Source organism: Pomacea canaliculata, linkage group LG10, assembly GCF_003073045.1.
Source record: "Pomacea canaliculata isolate SZHN2017 linkage group LG10, ASM307304v1, whole genome shotgun sequence".
NCBI classification, from domain to species: Eukaryota; Metazoa; Mollusca; class Gastropoda; order Architaenioglossa; family Ampullariidae; genus Pomacea; species Pomacea canaliculata.
Genome location: NC_037599.1, coordinates 13,970,340 through 13,996,612, shown reverse-complemented (window position 1 = coordinate 13,996,612; position 26,273 = coordinate 13,970,340). Strand labels below are relative to the sequence as shown.

Genomic DNA, 26,273 nt, shown 5'->3' with positions numbered 1-26,273 from the left:
TTCTTAAGTGCTAAATTTTGCATTTATTATTTTACAGTTTCAGTTTTTTTTAATTGATGTCTTTTTATTAATTTCCTGTTTTAAAAAACTTGATGTCAGTTGTCAGCTGTAATATTTATTTTGATGAGGCAGATAATTATTGATACATGGCAGATAAATGGACATTTTATGCATTGCAGTTTTCTGAATGGAAAGGGCAATACAATTCTTGTGCTATTCAATCCCTGCTTTTAAGCTCGATTTTACATTACACAAATATTTTGGGATATAGGGCCACAATTCTTTGATTTTTGCTGTTAGAAAATGTACCAAGAACTGCAAGCCCCACATGATGAAATGATTCTGTGATCAGTTATTAGAATAAATTATATATCTTAATCAAGAAATTTTTAAGTAATATTTGTTATACATGGTGTTTCATAACGTATGCAGTTAAAAAAAAATGCAATAAATCAGCCTAAGTTGAAGTACAATTCAAATGTCTTATTTAATTTCATTTAACATATACTCCAATTTAAAAATTATAAAATGATATCGAGCATGTGTCCCCCTCCATCTTCTCTGCAGCTTTGTTGAAATTAATGATAACTCTTCTGCAGACGTCCCTATTGATTTCGCCAATTACCGGTTGAATTTTCCTCTTCAGTTTGGCAATCATTTGAGGTTTGTTCTTGTGACTTTGGTGGTCGCCACTGTGAAGCGAGATCAGTCTCTGCGTAGCACTCCAGTTTTTTTAATGAGTTTTTACAGTAAGAATGCATCGCTTGATACTGAACTGCTCCATGGCTACAAAATGGAAAAATGACATATGGTCTTTAAATCAGAGTGAAAATAGATAACAAAAATGATAGGACCAGTGCTAACAATCTTCAAACAAAAAAATCCTATGAAATTAAAAAACTGCATACTCTATGAAACACCTTTTAGTGTATTCGGAGGCATTTATCAAATAGGAAATATACTGGAGAGAACCATGAAAAAAGAATGCAAGAGGAACTGAGCATACTCTTTGCACTAGCCTTCTTATGTTATCATTCAGAAACTGTTTAAGCAACAAGACAATGTCAAGATAAGGTAAAAAAAGGTCAGCCTTTTCAGGTTGTTGGGGGTAGAGATGGTGAGGATGGTGCTCATCTCATCTTGCTGCATTAACTTCCCAACACTATGGCAAGGGTGAGAAACATTGTACATATGATATGGCCTGGCAGGTGGGACTCAAAATTCAGTAAATCTAGGACCTTTTTTTTTTTATAGCAATATATATAAGTGAATTGTAATAATAATTGAAATTTTGAGCAAGAAAATGTCTATTTAGGGATAGACAAGACACGTATGCTTCTTGCTGGCTGCCTATATTTTGGTGACTTGGAGGACAGTTGATGTCAGGTGGATTGAAAAAATGAAAGTACAGCTTGACGAAGTATAGCAGGCTAATTTTTAAGTTGAGAATTTTGTATGGCCTATGAATGACACGAATATCCATGTGGCCTTTAGAGGAAAAACATTTCTCCACCCTGCTCTATGGAGTCAGATACCCATTTCCTGACAGCTGGGTTGATTGGGGGAAGCTTGCTGCACCACACAGGTATTAACTGGTGTGCTTACTCTGTGAAGACTAGATGATGCAGCATAACCTTGTAACTATTATTACTGACCTCCAAGTTGACATGATCTTCACATATTGAAAACTATACCTTTGTTTTTTTACCGTTGAATTTACTTTTTTCTGCTTTTAACAGACCACTTTCACAATGCCTTTTTATTATAAAAAATTACCTGATAGCACTTAAAAGCCACATTTAAATTAAAGTTTAAGATTTTTCTTTTGGGAAAGTTTATTATTCAGTAAAGACTTCTAATATTATTCATTTTCTTGTCAGAAGTGGCCAGAAAGTTGTGCAAGTGAAGATACAGTTGCCACACAGCTCAATATTTCATTGTTTTCAAAGGCTGAATCAAGCCTTACATGGTTTACAACATTAATTTGTCTGTGAAAAATGGAAGAAAGGACACACCATGTACAGTTCCTGTTTGCAAAGTGACATTAAAATGTGCAAAAATAAGCAGCCTTGTGTTGTTCAAGATGGAGATTTACACATTTTGTTATATGCTGTTAATTTCTGAAGCAGCTTAATTCACTACCGAAGGAGGGCTTAAACATATAGGATCCTGAGTCACATTTCTCATCACAATCGGGACATCAATACTCAGAACTCATCATTCAGCCAGACTTGTACAGCTGCCACTATTTATATTTAATATATTATTTTATATGTAATGCATCATTTAGAGAGGAGAAAGAAAAACTGGCAGCTTATAACAAGATTCACTTTTTGCCATATCAAACAACTATCCTTTCCTTCTCTTTTCACACCTTTCAATTCTTGTATGTATATTTTTTTTGTGAGATATTAAGCTGATAAGTGTGCTCTAGAAATGTGTGGGGTCACAACTTACAACTAAATTGCTACTTTAAAAAAAAATCTAAACAGCCAAAGGAGATCCTTTTACCATTTGTGGACTTGTTTATGCTAACAGCAGACCTGGAGCTATTTTGCTGCCTTATAATGCATTTCTGAAAGGAACTTTATAACACTGGCTGGAACTGGCTACCTTCTGACACATTATCACCACCACCCCCCACAGGCTTCATGTTCACTCTCATACATGTATGTCACACTTCTCTATAGAGAGTTAACACCAAGAAAATTGTTAAATCCTTGAAATGTGATTTATTTTCATTCAGACTTGATCAGAAAATGTTCCTGGTTACATTCAAACACACCTGAAACATACAGGTCAAGAAATACTTATGTTGATGACTTCTCCAAAGTAAGGTTATGACTCAGAGTTTATACTCTATTACAACTTGTTTGCAAAAGAGAATGTCAAAATTTTTTTTAGTACATTTCAAAACACTAGTGCTCACTGAGTAAGAGTAGCTGGATGTATTACATGTGTGAAGAAGGCTGAGATGATATTTTTTCCAAATCTGAATTACCACACTAATCCATTAATGTTAAACTGACTAGAAGTAATTATTAGTTTTAATGGGCAAAGAGATTTATTAGACATGTCTTAATATTATATCATAAAAAGGGATAAAGAAAATAAGAAAGAGCAGCATATTTAAAATCATTCTTCGTGCTGACAATGCTCACCTGAGGTAAACATCCTATTACCATAGTTTGAGTATTGAGCCATCGGGGGTTACGGACTGGAATATGCCAGCTGCCTTCATCCTTTCAAAGTCCAGCGTTGGATTGTAGGTCCTGAAAAATAACCAATTTCTATGTACTTGTAAGAAAGCAGCTTTTCAGAAAGAGGTATTTAGTCATGTGACAAGTGAGACAGATGTGCCGATCAAATAAGAAGAAACAGAAATATGTGCCGCAGCAGGGTTGGTTGGTTGTGTTTTACACAGTGCCAGCAACTAAGGCTATATAATGGCAAGCTGCAGCAGGGAGCATAGACTATTACACAAAGTGTAGAGGTTTGTCAACGACGACATCCAGACATCCACTACTTTTTTAAATAGCAGCGTTACCAACAAAAGCTTCCGGTCATCCACTACTTCCTTAAATAGCAGCATTACCAACAAAAGCTTGGAATATCAAAAAAGGACAAGCACAAGCTCGCACAGTTCACAAGATAGAATGTTTTTATTATTGATTAAACTACCAGGAGCTTAAGGCTAAAAGCTTTTTTCTTTTCCAAATGGTTGGTTACCTGTAAAATTCAGCATAACGTGCTTTACGGGGCTCTTCCACAGCATATTTCCAGGCTACAGTGCTGATACAAGAGAATACAACAGCACCAGCTAAGGTGCGTTGAATGTGAGACTTCAGGAGGCCACGAAGCTGAGGGCGTGCTACTGACATTCTAGAAAAGACACCAGAACCATAATAATCTTACTGTGTATAGACAAGCAAAACTTGTTAAACTACAAATTAACTATTTTATTATATAATATACACATGGCAGTATTATTTTTACCAAAGAAATTGGGCAAAGTTTCGTCTGTTGTCATAAAAGTGCAAATAATAATGCACTATTAGTTACCTGATTATGATATTAATTACATAAACTTGCTAAATGTGGCTTAGATTCTACTATCCAATTTATCAAGCAAAGCAGAGTGGCTATCATTGAATAATCAGATAATGTGAACATAGATGAGAGAAATGCAATTAAAGAAATCTAAGATGTTGCAGCCTACATCTCATAAGCTTTACATGCACAGCATTTTCTAACTTACATTACATATGTCAAATCATTACAGTTTTTTTTTTTTTTTTTTTTTTTTTTTTTCCTCAAGTTTTTATTTTCTCCACCAATAATGTATCTTATAATATGAAACACAAAACATTACACAAAAGTTGCTTTGTATCAGAAATTCACAGGCAAAAATTGACCTATAAATGTTGTAAAACAAAAACCAAAAACAAAAAAAAAAAAAACAAAAAAAAAAAAAAAAAAAAAAAAAAAAAAAAAAAAAAAAAAAAAAAAAAGGTACTGCAAAAATGTGTTTAGGGCTGAACACTGTGCATCTATATAGCATTCAAAAAGAAGGGTGTGCATGCACACACAAAAGAGCATAGACAGAGACTGAGAAACATGTAAAAGGAGTAAACTGTATTAAACTTTTCAGCAGCCCACAGAGATAAGCACTCCCGTTTGAAGTACCAGTAGGAGAGATTAAATGTTTCCCCAAGAAGGCATAATGCCAATACTGTCCAATAACATGTGGCAACCACATGATTACAACTGGCAAAATTTGGGCAGTACTCATAGGTTTCATTCACAATTTGACCATTTCTCAAACTCAGAAAATATCCATATAAAAAATATTCACACAAGAAAAACTCAGGAAATGGCATATTAAATGACCCATCTTAGTTAACACCAAAAATAACTTAAACAAAATGTTAGTCACTGAAACTTTGACATGAAATCCTTATTTTCATTCCAAAAGTTTGCATATGTAGCATCACTACTAAACAGACTTCTTAGTCCTGTTTGCCGCCACTGGAGCATAGGACTGCAAACAAATCAATAAACAGTACCCACATAAATAACATATCAATAAAAACAATTAGAAGTTGCACAGTAATTGACGTGATAATTCGTAGAACATGGAGGAAATAATGTCTGTTTAACATTTAATTATTTTTCTCTGAACCTCCCAGATGTTTGTTTGTTGAGAGAAAATAGGACTTTTAAAACTAAATGCAGAAACAAATTAAATATATTTATTTTACTTTTCTTGTTTTACCTCTCCCCCCACCAGGCAGTCACATTGATTTCTTTTTTTTTTATTTGTTTGTTTGGTTTTTTTTTAATACAAAGTCGTGAAATTATATATTTTCAGATAAACTCATAAAATTCATATAATCAGCCCAGCTTATTATAAATTCCTGCAATTTCATATTAACAAGTGCGCTAAATTCCTCAATCTTGTATTTTCTATTTAACTGCAGAATAAAAACTCTTAAGTCTGGCTGTTTCTTCTCTAGTTTACATTTATAGATAAAAAACTTTGCTTCTAGTAGTATATTCTCTAACGTCTTATCTATTGGACAGTTTGCTTCATATCCAAATAGTATTACAGATTCGTTAAGTGCTAATTTATTATTTTTAGAGCATTTTTCCCTTATTGCCTTTTCTAGGCTTGTCCAAAATAGTTTGGTTGCCTTACAGCGCCAAAATAGATGTTCAATTGTCTCCCTTTCGTTGCCACAGAAAGTGCATTTATTATTAACTTCTACCCCCATATATTCTGCCAGGGAGTTTGTACCTAGAATTCTGTGGATAATTCTGCACTGAAACCATCTCAGTTTAATATCTTTTATTCCTTGAACCTTGGAAAATATTATTTTCCAGGGTAATTGGGCCCCTATTTTATTTTCCCACTTTTCACAACATTTGGGCCTGATTGTGTTTTCTGTCAATATTTCGTAATAATATTTGGAACCTTTCTTTATAGAATTAATTAGTTTAATAGTTTTTGATGTTTCTTGTGCAGTGTTGTTCCTAATTGTAATGCCCATTGACTGAACAAATTTTTTAATTATTTTTGCACATCCCATATATGTAACTATATCTATTGTTGTTCCATACTTGGCATTAATTTCACCCAGGGACAAAAGTACACCAGATTCATTATAGAAATGTTGAATTCTATATAACCCCTTACTAACCCAGTTTTTGAAGAAAATAGCCTTCTGGCCAAGCTGAAATCTACTGTTTAAGTGTATTGGTTCTGCCATCACCTCCTCTGATGTCTCTGGCTTGACATAATAATAGAATTCCTTATAAGCATTTAATACATCTTTCCAAAATTTATTATTATGTTGTGTGTCACAGTACACATTCGGGCCATATTTATCTATATCTACGAGTTTTGGGTATATCTTTATCACTACATCTTTCCATTGGTGTTCAGTGACATTTAGCTTTTTAATCCATATTAGCTTTAGCGCTTTTATATATTGACAAATGTTGGGTATATTTAAGCCACCATTACGGACAGTTTTCACTGCAACTTTCCTGTTTATTCGATCAGGTTTTCCATCCCACACAAAGTTAAAGCATTGCTTTTGGAGTTCTTGTATATCTTGGATAGGGGATTAGGCAGCAGTATCCATAAATAAATTAATTTTGATAGTATTAATGATTTTAGCACAGCCACTCTTCCCATTGGTGTAATAACTCGTTTAAGCCAAGATTTCATTAAATTCCTCGTTTCAACATATTTTTCCTTAAAGTTTAGAGTGTAACATGTTTCTAACTTAGTGCTTAGCCATATCCCTAATATTTTAAATTCTGATGGGTTCCATTGAAACTTCAGGTGTGGGGAATATTTTATGGGTGAATTTTTTCTATTTCCTAACCAGATAGCTTCTGTTTTTCCGAAATTTATCTGCAGTCCTGACATTCTAGTGAATTTATTTAATGTAACCAAAGCGTTATTAAAAGATAATTCGTCGCCTTCCATAAAGATTTGTGTGTCATCAGCAAACTGTAATATTTTGTGTTCTTTTTCATTTATTCTAATACCCCTTATGCTAGCATTTTTCCTTATCATTACTGCTAGGACTTCAGCACAAAGTATGAATAGGTACGGTGATATTGGATCCCCTTGCCTACATCCACGTTTTATTTCGAACCAATCTGATAGTCTTCCATTAACCATAACCGCTGACTTAATGTTTTGGTAGAATGTTTTTATCCAGTTACAGATATCAGTCCCAAATCCAAGTGTCCTTAATACTTTGTGCATAAAGGACCAGTCTAATCATTACAGTTTTACTATAATAGAATGGTAAATGACTAGAGACATATAAGTAACATTCAATGAACAACTAAAAATTAATTTTGGGTTTGACTTTCTGGGGTAATGTCTTCCATGCTGGAAAGATCTCCACTGAAGATGTTCTTTATTGTTATAGTTATGTATACATGTGTGAATATAAAAGTTTATTGTATCCACCTTTTATGTCTTCTCCTGCGTGCAATATTTATTATACCCTATTTCAATTCATTGTCAGTCTGACGGTTCGTCTCTTCTATTCTATTTCCATTTTGACACTACTGAGCCTGATGATCCATACACACATGCGACTCACTATTGTTCGCATATGCCGCACAGCTTCTTGTATTTCACATTCACTATGGAAAACCAAAATTTATATCTATATAGATATATACGTCAGAAGCCCTGAGAATTTTGATAAACTGTATTTAAGATATAGAAAGGATTTAAAAAATCTCCGGTTTACATAAAGAGACTAAGGGACTCTCTTACAGAGTATAATGCAAAATCAAGTATATGACCATTTTCACAATGAAGTCAACCGGCAACAAGCCAAATATCATTATGAGCACGTTTGAGAGTTAACCGAGGGCTTTTGATGAATCGTTCATAGAATGCTGTCGACATGTCATTAAAATTTACTACCGAGAATCAAAAATGTTTGAAGAGTACAAAGTAAATATTATAGTATTTGCCATTTTATCTATTGACTATTACCTTTTCTCGTTGTTCTCCGAAACGACCTTCGCGGTGATCACGTGGTTTATTTTAGAGCTGTCTCCCCTTCCGGATGTTGTCTATGCGCGTGCGTAATTTTTTTACCCCTTCATACTGCTCTTGCGTCGTCTGCTCATCATTAGTGTAAATTTTGTCTGATCCTCATACTAACACAATACTGTATGGTAACCTCCTGCTAGAAGTCCCATTCCGTCAGCTGTGTCAGTTGCAAATGGTACATGAAGTTTTTAATCAACACAAGATACGCAAAGCAGAGAAGATTGCATGAACGAGTCAGAACGAGTGCACGAGTTCTATATTCGATTACACGTTCATAAACATGCTTTAAAGCAGACCTGGGCAAACGCCGGCCCGCGGGCCGGATCCGGCCCGCCTACTGTCTCTGACCGGCCCGCCCGCTGGCCCGCCCACCAGTATATATACTATATATACAGTATTGGGTAAAACTGAGTTAACTATATTAGTCCGGCCCTCTAGAACCATCCCAGTTTCTCATCCGGCCCCTTGGGAAAATTAATTGCTCACCCCTGCTTTAAAGGATGTGAACCTGACGTCAAAAGAATCTTCACGTGTGATAATCATAGCACCTTCTATCGGTCTTAGCACGTCCTCTCTCGTATCATTCCTTAAAATCAACTGTGGATTACCGAAATATGTTAGTGTGTTCAGAGGTAGAGACCCCTTGATGGACTTTTGAGAGCGAGGAAGAGGTACCGCCGACGGACTTTGGCAGTGATTTTGATAATGAAGATTAATCAGCGACAGCGACAGCGACATTGTGTTAGCCTGCCGACACGACAGAGATTCTTCAGGATGTTCTAATCGACAAGTTCATCAGTTGTACTTACAAAACAAGCATCGACAAAAAGGAAAAAAAGAAAAGAAAAAAAAGCAGGACACAAAATCCCACCTTCACTATATCTGGGTGAGTGTCATATACGGGGATGAGAACCGTAAGTTATATATGAGTCTACTTATTTGTGGACTGCACAATGGTGCTGATGTCGATGGAGGCGGAGACTATACTGCAGCTGAGGACCTGACTGATAATGCGGTTGAGGAGAGCAGGTGCCACACCCAGGACACTTCCCTCTAGGGTGGCCGCGAAGGAGCCAATACGGATGTCAGAAGACAGATTTTGGCGATGACTGTCGCATATGAATTCTGATTCAGAAGCATGTGACGACTTCATGCAACACGAGCCAAGAAGCTTGGTCCGGATAGCTTCAGTTAAACAGACAGGCAGACAACCAGACCAACTGATTGGCAGTTGGTAGTGAAGGAAAGACAAATACAGGCAAACACGAACATATCTAGAAGACACACTAATCAGGCGCACAGGAAAACATACAGTAAACAAATATAGAAGACATAGAAGAACACGCATACACACAAGAAGATTAAGAGACTCAGACAAAGAAAACACACATAGGGAGGCAAAGAGAGACAGAAAAAATACAAACAGGTAGACACCTGTGTAGACACATAAGAAAACTACATACAGGTAAACACAGACATTGGTGTAGGGATTGATAGCATACAGACACTCATGTGGCCCCAAAATTTGTAACATCTCAAGAACAACAGCAACAATAATAACAATAAAGCCTATTTTCTGCTTGACAGGAGCTCAATGCGCCCTGAACTAGTATCTCATGGAAAAATTGTGACAAATACTCAGCTTTTTTAAGACAATGCGAGAGAGAAGTGTTTATTTTGAGCACTTTATAATTGTAGCTTGTCAACAGGAGCGAGAAGGACCTGAATAGTTTGAACAGTCACAGACATGAAACAGGCAGGAAAACAAGATTATTATAAAAACAAGTTTTTAGTAGGAGTGAATGGAGTGAGATAGAGAAGTTGCTAGAGATATGACTCATCATGTAGTTGACCACCCACCTTAAAGTCTTAGACTAGGTGACCAAAGGGGCGGACTTTTATAAGCAGGCTTGTCACGTGATCTGCGACAGAAGAAGCGGCGTCAGCGTTCAGACAGTTATGAGAAATAATAACGGAGCCGCTTCTCTGATGAGTGTGAATCCTCGAAATAATAATATTGATTCTCGAGGTACTACTGCATGAAAATTTCGACTAAACACTAAGTTGTCTGTTAAAAAAAAAGCTGATGTTGGAATATCTGCAGGATATATATGTAGGCAAAAGATAATGTCAGAATTTTATTAATACAGGGAATGTGTGAGACATGGAAGCCATGCATGTCAATAAGATCATGTGAAGGGAAATGTTACAGACAACACGGTTTTTACCATTTGCACTGGATAAATTCTTTAATTACCAAATAAACATAAGCTTAGAGGGAAATATAAATCTACTCATCGGACTTGGAAAAGTTGAGACTTTCGTTATAAAAACAAACCAGTATTGATATACTGAGCTGAAAAAGCTGAAACCGATTTTGTTTTTACTTATGAAGATCATGAAAGTGAAGGGCAAGTTGTGTCGTCTCTCTTTCACGGTCTTGTTTTTAGAAAAGTGTGAACACTCTCAGGTGTCGTGTTATTGTTCACTCCTATCTCTCTATCACTTCGTTCTCAGCGTTTGTCAACAAGCTCCTGTCTCTCTGGGGATGATGTGGCTGATAATCTCTCCTGACACCACCACGCTAGTTTTCATCGACGAGATACGTGCAAGACAAACGCAAGACAAATAAAAATTTGGATATTTTCTCATGCAGAAATAACTTTGAATGTAGCCAGCCACAGCTCACCTGTAGTTCTTTAGACCAAATAAATTCCTATAAAGGCATGAACGTTTGCCCCAATCCGATGTTCTACCACAAGCCTAGAATTGGCGGGTTTTCTCTTGCAATCCAGAACGGTAAATATTAAATTTTATTTCAAATTTATCCATCATTGAAAATGATGTTTAAACTAGTAGTTCTGTTTAAGCTTTACATTGTGATTTAATTATTTCATTATTACAAGTCTGGGTTTATGCTCAGAAGAAAGAAAATGAACAAGAAAAGGAAGAAGTGATTTTATGGCTACCATGCACATACCCAGAAAAATAGTAAAAGATGGGCAACAATGTCAGGGGAGCAACTATAAGTATATGATAATTCAGCCCGAAAGATCCCACTTGATCAAGAGTTTTCAATTATTTCTCAACTTATGTCTATCGTCGCTGTATGGTCTACATCGCTCTGTAATTTCACGACATTTATCGCTGGTTCTGTGTCCTTCTCATTTCAGGCCTCGAGTAACCATGAAGGTATTGCTACTGTTCCTGCTGCTCACCTCCTCAACTGTGTCGGCTGCTCATCCGAAGAGAAGCTTACTGGGAAGTTTTCTTAGTCCTACTAGCAGTGGAACTTCCTTAAGTGGCACAGGCGGTCTTCTTGACACAGGAACCTCAGTTGTCGTAAACACTCTGGGTGACACGGCTAGCAGCCCAGGCAGTCTTCTTGACACAGGAACCTCAGTTGTCGTAAACACTCTGGGTGACACGGCTAGCAGCCCAGGCAGTCTTCTTGACACAGGAACCTCAGGTGTCGTAGACACTCTAGTTGACACGGCTGGCAGCCTGGCTGATGGTATCACTGCAGGCGCAGGGTGTGAAAATGGTGTGAATGTTGGTCTGCCGGTTATTGGTGGTGAAAGTGGTTCTGGTGTTGATCTGTTGGCCACTGTTCCAGGCACTAACATTCTAGATACTAAAATTGTAGCTGATGTTGGAGTCTCTGGTGTTCTAAGTACGAATCTTGAAGGTAATCTTGGAATCATAGATGGTCAGGGTGGTGGTCTGACACCTGATGTTTTAGGCACTAGTATTTTGGGTACGAATCTTGGAGGCACCGATGGTCTGAATATTGGCCCCGTTGATGAGGTTCTCACTGATGTCCTTCCTGACATTGCGGGTACGATCGGCACCGGCACTAGTATTTTGGGTACCAATCTTGGAGGCACTGATGGTCTGGAAATTGGTCCCGTTGCTGGGGTTCTCACTGGTGTCCTTCCTGACATTGTGGGTACGACCGGCACCGGCGGCACGGACTGCCTGACTGACGGCACGCCAGTTGACGTGGACAGCCTGGTCAGGCCCATCGTGCAGTCCGCCATGCTCCAGTTCCAAGCGGCTATCATAGTAGGCCTGCAGGCGGTGTCCATGGTATCGGACATCTTCATTAAACTACTGGCAAACGGCTTAGTCATCGTGGTCGATCTTGTAGTGTTCATAGTGCAAATGCTGCTGTCGTCGAGTGGCCTCCTGAAACTGGGCTGTGGCACAAGCCTCACTGGACTGTCGCTGATCAGGTCCTTGCCACAGGTGTAGGACTCGGACTAGCACCGCTTGCTGCAGGACCTGGACAGGTATGCAAAACAGGTTACCTTACTCATTTCTTTTTAAAAGCAGAGAACTAAAACTTTAATAAATTTCTGTCACTGATTCACTCAACATGGTTTGTGTATGTAAGGAACTTAACAACAATAATGTATCATGCCAACAAACTCAGCAAAATAAAGGCAATTTACCCAGGCAAATTGTATACATTCCCTTAAAAAAATTTCAAACCCCTTTCCCCCAAATCAAAAAGCTACTGCGAAGAACAGGACAAAGAAATGGACGGATGTCCAAAAGCTCGTCTTCATCGTGCTCTGTGCATAAACATGGCCGATGGTAGACGACGAGAAGACACGACAGAGGCTGAGTGAGGGGCTTGACACCAGGTAGATGTCACGCTCGACCATCTCATGTCCCGACAAACTGCCGGAGTAGATAGACAACACTAGCTGCAGGTAGTTCTGTAGACCAGACAAAGTAGCAGCAGATAATTCTGGCGACTGGCGAAGGTAAACTTTAAAACTTTTTTCTTTTCAATGTAGATGGAAGACGAGTATAAAGGAGGCTGGGATGGGACAGACAGCTATGGTACTGCTTGTTTATCTTCTTTCATCTTGACAATGGGGACTCATGAGATGCTCTTTTGTTGTGTTCCAGATCATTCCTTGACGCAGGGGACTGAAGCAGAAGTCGAGACAAGCTAGACGATGACGTCACATCCTGATGTCCCTCTGGTGTCTCAAGCTATCAAGTCACATTCACATAAAAATTAAACATGAAATGTTGATGTTCCCATTACAACAATGGGAGAATTGCGTGAAATATATCACTGCAGACTAAGCATGGTATTCAGTTCCTTTATTATGTACGCAGTGTGTCTGTGTGCGTTGAGTGTGTGTATGGTGGAGAGGGTGAGGGGGAGTACTGTGCACCGCCACTGCCTTGTCAACCGATTTGTGAGCAGACTGAGCTGAGGGACTTAGTTTGCTGCAAAAACTCAGGGGAAGAGAGAGTTGGGAGACCAAAGCAGACTTACATACACATACCTACACAAACACTGCCAAGTTTCTATTCATATACACTTTCATGTACATATTTGGGGGCACATTGTGTGTCAGTCTTGTGCTCACAGCAGAACACAGGAGGGAGAGCGAAATCGCACCAAAACATTCATTTGTCATGGCGCCATAACAGGGCTAATATCGTAGAATGTTTGACAAAGTTTGACAAAGTTGTGTGGGAAGGTCACAGTAAACAAATGGCTTTGGGGCCAACATTCTAGCAACTGGAACGTTGGTGAACATGCTAAGTTCAAAATTGTTTGCCAATACAGTGAACATGGCAGTTCCATGGGACTACGGAGGACTTGGGAGGTTTGACATTTCAGCACCTTACCTAGCGGCCTCAAGGGAAGAAGTGAGCCCCGCTCATGCTACTTTCTATCAGGTGCTGGAAGCACGTGCTGTTGACGATTAATCCAGGATACACACACACAAAGTATACACTACGAAAATAACTATATATAAGTATGTACACGCATGTACATTAGGTCTTGCTGAACAACAGTTCTGGTTATTCGTCGAACAGTCCCCAGGTTTCGTGTCTTAGTGCATTTTATGTGATATTGCTATTATGTTCATCAATGCATCCGCATATGATGCGCTTTAGATGTCAGCATCTAGTTTTATATACTGGAATCTGTAAAGTACATTGAGCCGCTTAGATAGTTGGGTAAAGCACTTTATAAATAACCGTTATTATTACTAGCGAGGAAGAAGTAAGACCTGACTTGTATACATGCTCTCGAGCTGCTTAGGCTATGTTAGGGGACTAGTGGGGTGCAAATTGTTTATCTAATGATTGGGTAGAGCTCAGATAATATTTCCCCAAATCTGGGTGAATACCACTTTCTGATCTCGAGATACAAACCATCATAAACAGAGGTCAACAATACGAACATCAGGACAGGACATTGATACGTTGTCGAGTCTTAGCCGAAGGGACAGGTGAGAATATAAGTTAATTACATATGTTAATTAAGCACATTGTGACCTCAGGATTGTGACATCTATGCAAAAAGAGGATAATGTCAAATAAAAATAAACTGACCGAGTTCTTTATAAATTCACCACTTGCATCTTTCGTTGCTGTTTGTTATGGTTTGGGAGAAGGTGTGGTTTGTTGTATTCTTTTTAAGTTTTATATGTTGTGTGGTTAGTTTGTTATAGGTTTGGTGTTTATCGTATGGAATGTTTATTATGCTACATACTTGCCATTGCATGGGAAATGTTTTAAAAATGCTCTTCCTTGTACACCCTCCTTGAGTGAACATTATTTATATTATTTCTTAGTGATCAGGGTACCTCCCGTGCCAGGTAATGGTGGCGCCGGAATTTACATCAGGTACCCAGGAGGAAGAGAAGACCGTCTTTCTCTCGCAACCGGCCTCTACTCCACCAACTTCAAGGCTGAAGCAGTTGCCATTCAGACCGGTGCCACCCACGTTAAAAACAGTCCAGACACCTCCAACAACGTCGTCTTCTTTACGGACGCACTGTCTGTCCTGCAGGCCTTACAGACTGCCAGAGACAAGAAACTGAACGACCTGTCCACTGCTCTCTCCTCCTTATGCGGAGACTGCACAGTCGTCTTACAGTGGATTCCCTCCCACTGTGGGGTTTTTGGCAACGAAGCCGCAGACACTCTTGCCAAGGAAGGATCCAAAAAAGAGCAGCAAGACAGGTCCACCACCTACAGCGAAGTCAAATCCATCATCAAGGCCAAACAGCACAACAAGTGGCTGCAGCAGCACCCACGTTTCAACCGAAACGACCCATACTACCTGCTTACAAGAGCTGAGCAGGTCATTATTTTCAGGCTGAGGACAGGCCACAACCGTCTCAATCACCACCTTTACACCAAGCTCCGAATCGGCCAGACAGACCAGTGCCCGTGCCAGACAGGCAGTCAGACAACAGCACATCTACTGCAAGAATGTCCCATGCACGAAGAACTCAGGCACCGCATTTGGACTGATGAGACGCCAGTATTGAGGAAGCTACACGGCAGCCTGGAGGACCTGCGGCGCACAGCATCATTTGTGCAGGAGGCAGGCGTGTCCATTTGAGTGAACGACGAAGAAGAAGAAGATATTATTTCTTAATTGTTTGTCCTACAGCATCCTTTCAGTTTTGTTTACCATACTACGGAGCTGGTGAACTACTTACAAAGCATGAACTTAAATGAATGAAAAACGTGAACTCACTAAAGTCATTAAACTTACAGAAAGGAAGTTGCTCTCGGTGGTTACCGACTGCATACAGCGGCACACACGCTGAGATCAGTGATTAGAAACACACACACACATACAGAGCAAAGTACCTCACATTTCCATTACATTCAGCCTTTCTAGTATCAAAAGACTTATAATGATAAGCCATCAGCCTTTCTACTATCAGAAGATTTAGGAAGACGACAGAAGAGTGTCCAACGGAGTTCGTTAAGGAGATTAAGAGGCTAGCTAGCGACATGGCGATACATTGGTGTAGGGTCTGTTCTTGTGGACAAGCCTCCTCCTGCCAGCACCACCATCAGCAGCTGTCATCGTGGCTGCCAAACTATGAAATCACCACATTCATCTTTTGTGACAGCATTCAGTAGCATGACCAGGATACTTACAATGTATAGTTATAAAATGAGGCGAAATTCAAACATATCCCATCAACCTTAACAGAAGGAAACTGTGTAATTAAAAGGTACATCTGAAAGATAGATAATAAACTGGGAAAATAATTTGTGCTTAAATAGTTGCTTTTGCATGTAAATCCGCTTGTAGATACTTTCATGCCTTTCATGATTTTAGAAGTCTATGTCTGTGTCTGTGTATAGATGTGTGAGTGTGTGACCCTGTGTATACATGTGTGTCTTTCATGAGTGCTTATCTATTTATATGTAAACACACCTGTATAGGTGCTAATGGTAGAAATAAAGAAGTGTTTTTATCAGGTAGCAATTACTGTATCCTTGGTGTTGACATTTGACACAATTTCTAATTTAGAAAACTACTTATCGTTTACAAGATATTAGAAGTAATGTTCTGGGAGCTGTGACTGAAGCTGGTACCCAGGGTGAGAAAACTGCCGACTTTTATAGGCGAACGTGTCACGTGATTTGTGAAAGGAGAAGCCAGGTCAACGTGCAGACTGTTTTGAGAAATAATAATGGAGCCGATGTTCTGATGAACATGAATCCTTGAAATCACAATATTAGTTCTCGCTGCTAGGTACTTGTGTATGAAGACACAACAAACATTTGAGTAAGAACAATGTTTTTGTTTTCACACTGTGCACACGGACTGCAAAATACAGATCCGTCATCCGGTTAAGTTGCAGGCTATCAGGAAAAAGAAACCGAATTTTGGTAGACAGGAATAATAATGTTTATCTGCAAATCACACGGATTGTGTCTCTGTCAATTCTGTCCTAGTTTAAAAGTCATGCACGGACGGACGGACGGACGCACGCACGCACGCACAAAATATCTATTTCCAGTTTACAGGTTAGTATAGTACAGTGTTCTTCCAGGGAACAAGTTAGCAAGCAAAGGTTCTGGAAGAAGAATTAGAATAGCATAGTCTGTAAGTCGGGTAAGAAGCAGAAGGTACTTACAGAGCAGTCTCACTAATTCTTGGACGATCCTTGCATCCTCGCTTTTTAGAGAGGTAAATAAATCTTTGTGGACAGGTGTTACATAGAGATAAGTATTTAATTTTAGGTACAGGTGGTTGCCACCAGAGTTATTTCTGTATGATAAAATATCAGGACCTTATTTGTCTTGCGTTTGTCTTACACGTATCTTGTCAATAAGACTAGCGTGGTGATGGTCAGGTGAGATTATCAGCAACATCACACCAAAAGATGGAGGAGCTTGTTGACAGAGGCTGAGAACGAAACATAGAGAGAGAGATAGGAGCGACAGCTGAGTGTTCACACTTTCCTAAAAACAAGACAGAGAGTGTGTGTGTACGGGCGCGTGTGTGATAGAGAGAGAGAGGAAGAGAGAAAAATCTGTAATTTTCTTCTCTTTTCAACAGAAAAATATTGCGTGTGTCAGTTTAGAATGTACGGAGCTTTTCCTATCACTGTTTTGTGTATCATCCGGATAAATTTCCTCCCACATCTACATTTGTTTCTTGTGCAATAAGCGTATATATGTACACATCTTGTCAACCTTAATCTTACTAGTGTAATGCTCTGATCAGTCTCACACAGTATAGCCAGTCTTACATAATGCAGTGGTATTACACAATACAGTATGAGACATTCTCAGCTGCATTACCATGAGTTAACTAATGACATTATTTAGCAAATAATAATAAATTTGACAACAGTATAGACAGTGTAACACAGTAATTCAATCTTACACAGAGCAGTCAGTCTTACTGTAGAAAACATATTTTCTACTTTGCTCATTTTAATGAAGAATGCTGTCGTACTTGTGTAGAAATAGCAGTGTTACAGTATATTGTATTATTTGTGTAGAATTAGTAGTGTTACAGTATACTGTATTACTTGTGTAGAAATAAGCTGTTACAGTATATTGTATTACTTGTGTAGAAATAGCAGTTACAGTGTATTGTATTACTTGTGTAGAATAAGCTGTTACAGTATATTGTATTACTTGTGTAGACATAGCAGTGTTACAGTATATTGTATTACTTGTGTAGAAATAGCAGTTACAGTGTATTGTATTACTTGTGTAGACATAGCAGTGTTACAGTATATTGTATTACTTGTGTAGAAATAGCAGTGTTACAGTATATTGTATTACTTGTGTAGAAATAAGTTGTTACAGTATATTGTATTACTTGTGTAGACATAGCAGTGTTACAGTATACTGTATTACTTGTGTAGACATAGCAGTGTTACAGTATATTGTATTACTTGTGTAGACATAGCAGTGTTACAGTATACTGTATTACTTGTGTAGAAATAGGTTGTTACAGTATATTGTATTACTTGTTTAGACATAGCAGTGTTACAGTATACTGTATTACTTGTGTAGAAATAGCAGTGTTACAGTATACTGTATTACTTGTGTAGACATAGCAGTGTTACAGTATACTGTATTACTTGTGTAGACATAGCAGTGTTACAGTATATTGTATTACTTGTGTAGACATAGCAGTGTTACAGTATACTGTATTACTTGTGTAGACATAGCAGTGTTACAGTATACTGTATTACTTGTGTAGACATAGCAGTGTTACAGTATATTGTATTACTTGTGTAGACATAGCAGTGTTACAGTATATTGTATTACTTGTGTAGAAATAGCAGTGTTACAGTATATTGTATTACTTGTGTAGACATAGCAGTGTTACAGTATATTGTATTACTTGTGTAGACATAGCAGTGTTACAGTATACTGTATTACTTGTGTAGACATAGCAGTGTTACAGTATACTGTATTACTTGTGTAGACATAGCAGTGTTACAGTATACTGTATTACTTGTGTAGACATAGCAGTGTTACAGTATATTGTATTACTTGTGTAGACATAGCAGTGTTACAGTATACAGTGTAACCTCGGTTAACGAACTTAATCCGTTCTTGAAAGCTGTTCGTTATCCGAAATGTTCGTTATCCGAAACAATTTTTTCCATAAGAAATAAAGGAAATAGATTAAATTGGTTCCCAGCCCCTGTTGACTCGCTAATATTTGAAAGTTACAGGCTATATATATATAGGTATTTGTTTTAATGAGAACAGTTAGAATGCAATATAAATGGAGTTAAATAAACATAAAAACATTAACGAAAGCAAACATCAGAAAACTTGCCGTTTTGACGGCGTGGGTGGATGGAGGTGTGGGGAGGAAGGGGTGGAATTACTGATTCCCCCTCCATGAGCACACGTGACATTGTAAAATCGGGGGTGACTTCCCTTTTCTGTAGCTTTGAGGTTAAAGGAAAAAACTTGTCCAGTGTCTGTTCCTTCTGCCTTTTTTGTAAAACTCTTCGGTAAGACGACATCACATTACGACAGACGCATGCCACCTTCATACTTTGAAATCATTTCCTTTTTCAATTCATTTGTTGGCCGCGTCCTTGTCATTACCTCACTACTATTAATTGCTCTTAATCTTCTTTGGAGCCACGATTGAGGATTATCTTATTAAAATAAAGCACAACAATCACTAAATAAGAAGAACGCATAGATAAGGAACGACCGATCGTAACTGCGTCTCGAGCGCGAATGATTACATGCTGGTCGGTCACGTGTTGTTCACGTGGCTGTTCGTTATCCGAAATTTTGTTCGCTATCCGAGACAAACTTTTGACGAAATTTTTGTTCGTTAACCGAAATATTCGCTATCCGAGGCGTTCGCTAACCGAGGTTCCACTGTATTGTATTACTTGTGTGGACCAAGTGTGTTGGGAGTATAACTTCGTACCGTGAGCCCAGTGACCTGTAGAGTGTAGATATTGCAGTGAACTGTCCGTTCCTGTGGAATTTTAAGTACAAATCGAAAAAGTGAAAGAAGAGATTCACTGAGGAACCAGAAAGTTAAGTAGTAGGTTACAATTATCTGACCATTGTGTAACCTACTGCCTGTGTATATATATATACAGTTTGTTTTACACATTTTTAAAAATTATATTTTATTGTGATTTACTGTGTTACTGATTGTTTGAAATGTTGGCGTGGCTGTTGTAACGACGAAAGTCTGATGAATGTTATCAGCTGCACACAGACATCCGTTACACTTACACAATACAGTCTCACACAATACAGTGTTACACAAAACTTGTCAGATTATTCTTATTTCCAAACACAAATAAACTCCTTGTCTGCGGAACTTTCTTTAAATCTTTGGACGTTCTGCTTGATATTGACAGAGCATGTACAATCTGTTTTAGTTACTAGTCTGTACACGGGAAGTACTGTATACAACCGCCAAGTCAAAAAAAGACAACCTACTCTTTCTCACCTCGCCAGACGAGTTTCAGGGGAGTAGTCTGTGGGAACAAACAGAACATATTGATGAGATGATTAGAGTTATTATTCCCGTGTAAAACAATTCGGTTTCTGTTTCCAGATAATCGTGTGCATCGCTGCCGGACTGGTGTTACTTTCTGAGAACTTTATTTGTGTAATGGTGTGTCCATGTATGTCTGTAAATACAAACCTTGTTCTTACTCGAGCTCCTGTTATGTCTTCAAACACAAGTACACCTATCAGAGCATCGGCTCCATTGTTATTTCTCAAAACAGTCTGCACGTTGACCTGGCTTCTCCTTTCACAAATCACGTGACACGTTCGCCTATAAAAGTCCGGCAGTTTTCTCACCCAGGGTACCAGCTAGTGGAGACTGTCCAGCTTCAGCTACCCTTCTCGTGAAATCACGTGCATCTCGGTAAGTAGCCTAGTAAACAATGAATTGCTACCACGTGCAAGTTTTCTTTAATTGACAGTTAATGCACATGTTACATGACTGTTGTGTGACTGTTGTGTGACTGCTGTGTGACTTGTTGTGTGACTGCTGTGATTGTGGTGTGACTGCTGTGTGACTATTATGTGACTGCTGTGACTGTTGTGTGACTGCTGTGTGACTGCTGTGATTTCAGATCTCGCTAAGCCATGAGGACTCTGCTGCTCGTTGTGATTCTGGCTGGAGCAAGCTTGTCTGCTCATGCTCCGGAAGAGCGGGCCCTGCTGGGTGTCAGTGCCAACGCCAACGTCAACGCCAGCGTCACCAACAGTGTGCCGCTCCCACTCATTGAAACCGTCGTCAGTACAGTCCTACAAACTCTCCAAGCTACCATTCAAACTGCGCTTGATACACTCAGAGGTCTTGTGAGTGAGTTGGGCGGCTTGTTGGTTCCAGCGTTGACTGAGGTACTTGACCTCGTTGAGCAGATCGTTGGTCTCGTTCTAAGTATTCTGAAGTCAGTGCTCAGCTGCGCCAACCAACTCGTCTCGGGACTGCTCCCAAGAGTAACCAACTTCCTGGGTGGTATCGTAAACAGCGCCAGTAGCATGCTCTCAGCCATACAAGGTAGGCAGTGAAATACTAGCCTTATAATCTAAATAACATTATTAAAATGATAAAAGTCAGATTGCTGGAGATTTTAGTGAGGTTGCCAAGAGCATCTATTGTCTCTTCCACGCGAGTGAGAAAGCAAGACATCGATCCACAAATGAACAGTGAAAAAAGCTTAAAATTTTAAAGTGACTTTGAAAACATGAGGGTAGACTGCACATACTAAAAATAATAAATAAATAAATAAAAAATAAAACTAGTAGAATGATCAGTTGTGATTATTGTGTGGAGACTGAAGTAACAGTAGTACACTGTATACCGACCGTTGATCAAGCCCTGGCAGACAAAGTAAATGAAGTTATTGGAATGGGTTTTGGTCGTCAACAAAATGGAGATTTTTGGTGAGACACACACGCAGACGTGACTAGTTTAACAAAGAGACAAAACTATTATTATTTCAAGTATTACAATTCTATTAATCTTTTAACTATCACTATTTCGAGTATTACTAATAAGCACCACAATTGTAAGTATTATTTTCTTAAGTGTTGCTATCTTAAGTATTAGTCATAAGTGTAATAAGCATTATAATAAGTAATATCAGCATAATTCTAAGTATGGCGCTGCTAAGTATCACATTCTATTTCCTTTCGAAATAATACTCTTCTAGGAATGTGCATTTTATTACCCGTTTGAGAAATACTAGTATTCTTGATTAGTTTTTCTTCCTTGGTCTGAGGTCATAATTGCAACTAATTACTGATATCAACGTGTGTGCAGGTGCTTGCTAATACTTAACCTCAGTGACGAACGCAACTTCCGCTAGCGAGGTGAGTTTAATTTTAGCAACTATTTTGTAAATGACACTTTTTTACTTTTATTTCATTAATTAGTTTGCAGTATTGTTGTTGTCTGGTTGGATCTTTCGTTTCAAGTTTGAAGGAATCACGACTGAGATGACGGGTTAACAGGTTGAGGGGACACATTAAATGTTTTCGTGTCAACCTCATGACACGCGTCGTAAACACAAACATTAGAGAGCAAATGTTACAACTGGGGATAGCAAACTTCTTGATAGTCACTTCCAGGATACGCAACATTTACAATATAACCCAAAACAGCTCGGTACAGAGTGAAAAAATGAAACGTAAGGTATTTACATACACACTCTCACACAGTCTCTCTCTCTCACATACACCCACACACACATACACACTGACACTCTAACATACACACTCTCACACACACTCCCAGACACTCTCATTCACACACACACTCTCTCACAACACTCACACTCTTTCACACACACACACACTCTGAAACACACTCTAACACACACGCAACACTCACACACACTCACACACATGCTTGAGCACAATTACAAACGCACCGCGCGTAATAGGTACACTTCAGCCCTCCCCCTAGATCAGGGGTGGGCAATTAATTTTCCCAAGGGGCCGCATGAGAAATTGGGATGTTTCTAGAGGGCCGGACTAATGTAGTTAACTCAGTTTTACCCAATACTGTATATATAGTATATATACTGGCGGGCGGGCCAGCGGGCGGGCCGGTCAGAGACAGGAGGCGGGCCGGATCCGGCCCGCGGGCCGGCGTTTGCCCAGGTCTGCCCTAGATATATCTTACCACTCAGCCACACAACACGTGTTAGCGGTGCTTTGTAATTCTGTCATCTCTGAAATAAAAATAATGACAGAAGATAAACTTTGCCTTCATTCCACTGACCTTTTTCAGCTGACACAACACAGAAGAGCGTGACGGTATCCCATGATGCACTGAACGTACTCTAACAGCCACAACGAACTACACACTCGTGTTTACGTGTCTGTTCCGGTTCTGTTAGAGCACAATAAGCAATAAACATGGGTCTGTCGTAGTCCACCTGTTTGACTTGTGTTTTAGTTAGTGTGCGACTGTTACCGTCGTCGTGCGTGCGTGCGTGTGTGTGTGTGGTATTCTTTTACTACTACTAATAAAAATACTAATGGTACTACAAACATTTACTTGTCAAAGGTCATCTGGGTTATGTCAGGGTCAAGCAATGCTCGTGACATGAAACATTGGTTGGCTGTACATAAACATGTGTGTTCACAGCATGATAAACCAAGACACTAACGTTCTATACGGCATAAACTTATGTGGTATACAGGGTCATGGAGATCTCATGAAAGAGGATGGTTGTATTACCTTCTCGGTTTTTGCACGGATTATTCAACAAAACAGTGATGTTCTGTTTTAAAAATGACCTGAAGGTCTAACAAGTTTGTGTGGACACTGAAATTGCAATCCTTGGTGCAGACAGAAACATCGTTTCATCCACGAATAATGTTACGGCATCATGCCAACGGTCACTGCAACATTTATTTCCCGGAAATGCAGAGTGTCATAAAACATACAGCAGCATCAGACCTGCCTTTAGGGCCAACAAATCCCGCTGGAACAACACAACATCAACATTTGTTGGGACGATTGCAAACAAAACAAACAAACAAACAAACAAACAAACAAACAAACAAACAAACAAACAAACAAACGAAAACAAAAAAACAAAACACAAAAACAAATCAGAATCTGAAATGGAACTGCTGATGCACAGATGTAACATATGGCAAGAAGTGGCAGACGTGGCAGTGGATATAAGTTACTCAAGAAAAATAAGACAAGTGGGCAAGGCACAGAAGCCAATTCAGAAATATTGACAATGGTGTCCCAGTCACACGTCAATCGTAGACACAAAACCCGATGCCGATAAACGGGTTAAAACGGAATGTGATGGAGAGCTGCCACTCTCTAGCCAGGTAGGTCAAGGGTCATCACAAAACATGTCAGGAGAAGGTGCTACAGGTCTTTTACTGCTCGGTTACCATACTGCTTACATTCAGGGTTAATACTGGTTTGATTAAAACGAATGATTCCCTTAGGGGGTAAACGGTTACAATCACAAGACTTGTCTGTGTTTGGGTAATAATACCCGGTTTATGTATAGTCTATAATTAAGTCTGGGTGAAACAACAGAAATGTAGGGTTAGTAGTGCACAGCGCCATATTTGACAGCCACCATCCAAATGTCAAACTGTCGGCACTAAGTAATAGCAGGTCTGACCAAAGTTTAGACTGGGAAACACAGAAGAACAAAGGACCTTTACTCAACCTTCCTTCACGCCGGTGGCGCAATTGTCTGCCATCTAGATGGAGGCATTACAACACGTTGATATATAATTTTTAGTGTTTTAAAATATTACCATGGATACTACATTTTATAAGAATAAATAATAGTTTGAATGTGAATACTGGAAAAAATTACATCCTGATTTTGCAAGCATTTCTAAATCATTGATTGAAGGCAACAGATGTCATCAGTCGATTTGTAACCTACCCGAGCTTCTGGGATAAATTCATTTTGATTACAGACTGAATAATCCTGCTGTACAGTTTGCCGACAATGCTTAATTCCTCCAAAATTATCTTCTTTATCCTTATTACCCTTTTCTGTAGAGTAAAAATTACTGCCTAAGACTAACCTTCGGAACTCATACAATTGCTTTATTAAAGACGTTAAAAGATATTAAATAAAAGATATATTTAAAGATATTAAAGAAGAAGAAGAAGGGGGGGAGGAGGAGGAGGAGGAGGAGGAGGAAGAAGAAGAAGAAGAAAGAAGAAAGAAGGAAGAAGGAAGAAAGAAGAAAGAAGAAAGAAAGAAGTAAGAAGTAAGAAGAAAGAAGAAGAAGGAAGAAGAAGCAGAACAAGAACAAGAACAAGAACAAGAACAAGAACAAGAACAAGAACGACCTCACGAGGGTGTTATCGTCAATCTTAAAGAAGTCAGAACGCAAAACATTAGGTCCAGATAATTTTTCTCTTTTCAGACAGTGAATTTAGGTATTTCTGTGTGGACAATTTCATCTTCTAAGAGTAAACGTGTTCAAATATCACCATTCAACATAGTTCCCATTATCATTTCACCTCGCCCTCGCCTCAGTCATTGCAACGGCCATCATTAGAGAGCCTCGCTTTCAGGAACTTGAACTTTGTACCGCCTCAAGTTTCACACAGTTCACACGAGTCTCTGCTTTTGCTTGTCCGGCAGCGCCGACCACTTTTGTTCTTGTCCGTGCTGATGTCCATCCCACATGTGAAAGTCTGCAACTCAGGACTGATATGTGCCTATGATCACAAGAAGACGATAGGTCCTTTGCAAGAGCATGATGGGTACTGACAGTACTGTGTCTTGGTACAGTACTGTGCATGGAAAAATGTTGTAGCAGCTGATGCAGGTCGGACTTCTCCAGAATCTGAGATAGAGGAGGAAGGTAGGAGACTGTACGGTAGTTCTTCAGTTCATTGGGGTCTAGGTCCGCCTTCTTCTCGTTGTACTGTTACCATTTCTTCTCGACAGGCGTTCAGCACGGGGTCCTCCCTGGCCTTTGTTACATCAGAGGTGAACCAAGGTGTGGATGGGCGATATGTCATGCAAAGAGTGGTGAGAGGAGGTGACAGTCCAGAAAAGAAGAGTGTCCCTCATTGAAGGCAGTGACATGATCTTGTGTGTCCTCGCTCTCAAACTTCATTTCCGAGAATTTATCTCTAAAGGTACTATGATGTTACTGTCCATGTAGTGGCATTCGGCTTCTCTAGGTGTAGGTGGGAAGTGGTTGGATAGCAGGATATTGGAAATGCAGAGATTATTTGTTTATAGGTTAATTTTAAATTGTCCCAAACTGCTGGCAGTCTTTGATAGTGTATGATTTGAATACTAGAGAATTACACAAGCACATGCACACCATCACACCCACATGCACAGTCACACAGTCACACACGATCACGAGTTTACTTAGTGACAAAAACAGGTAG

At 39.0% G+C, this 26,273-nt stretch overlaps 1 protein-coding gene and 2 long non-coding RNA genes across 3 annotated transcripts; all 3 read left to right on the top strand.

The window, feature by feature from the left end:
* The first annotated feature begins 4 nt into the window (after nucleotides 1–4).
* On the top strand, nucleotides 5–2,063 carry LOC112574014. The gene is made up of 2 exons (XR_003101329.1): nucleotides 5–1,074; nucleotides 1,123–2,063. It is a non-coding gene; the product is annotated as an uncharacterized LOC112574014 (long non-coding RNA).
* Nucleotides 2,064–10,802: 8,739 nt separating this feature from the next.
* LOC112574553 (mucin-19-like) lies at nucleotides 10,803–13,195 on the top strand. The gene is made up of 3 exons (XM_025255709.1): nucleotides 10,803–10,891; nucleotides 11,266–12,384; nucleotides 13,013–13,195. Exon 2 carries the CDS (start codon nucleotides 11,279–11,281, stop codon nucleotides 12,344–12,346), a length of 1,068 nt encoding a protein of 355 aa, XP_025111494.1. The 5' UTR covers nucleotides 10,803–10,891; nucleotides 11,266–11,278; the 3' UTR covers nucleotides 12,347–12,384; nucleotides 13,013–13,195.
* A 7,497-nt stretch (nucleotides 13,196–20,692) lies between these two features.
* On the top strand, nucleotides 20,693–23,295 carry LOC112573924. The gene is made up of 4 exons (XR_003101302.1): nucleotides 20,693–20,774; nucleotides 20,986–21,416; nucleotides 22,182–22,231; nucleotides 23,154–23,295. It is a non-coding gene; the product is annotated as an uncharacterized LOC112573924 (long non-coding RNA).
* Nucleotides 23,296–26,273: the final 2,978 nt, after the last annotated feature.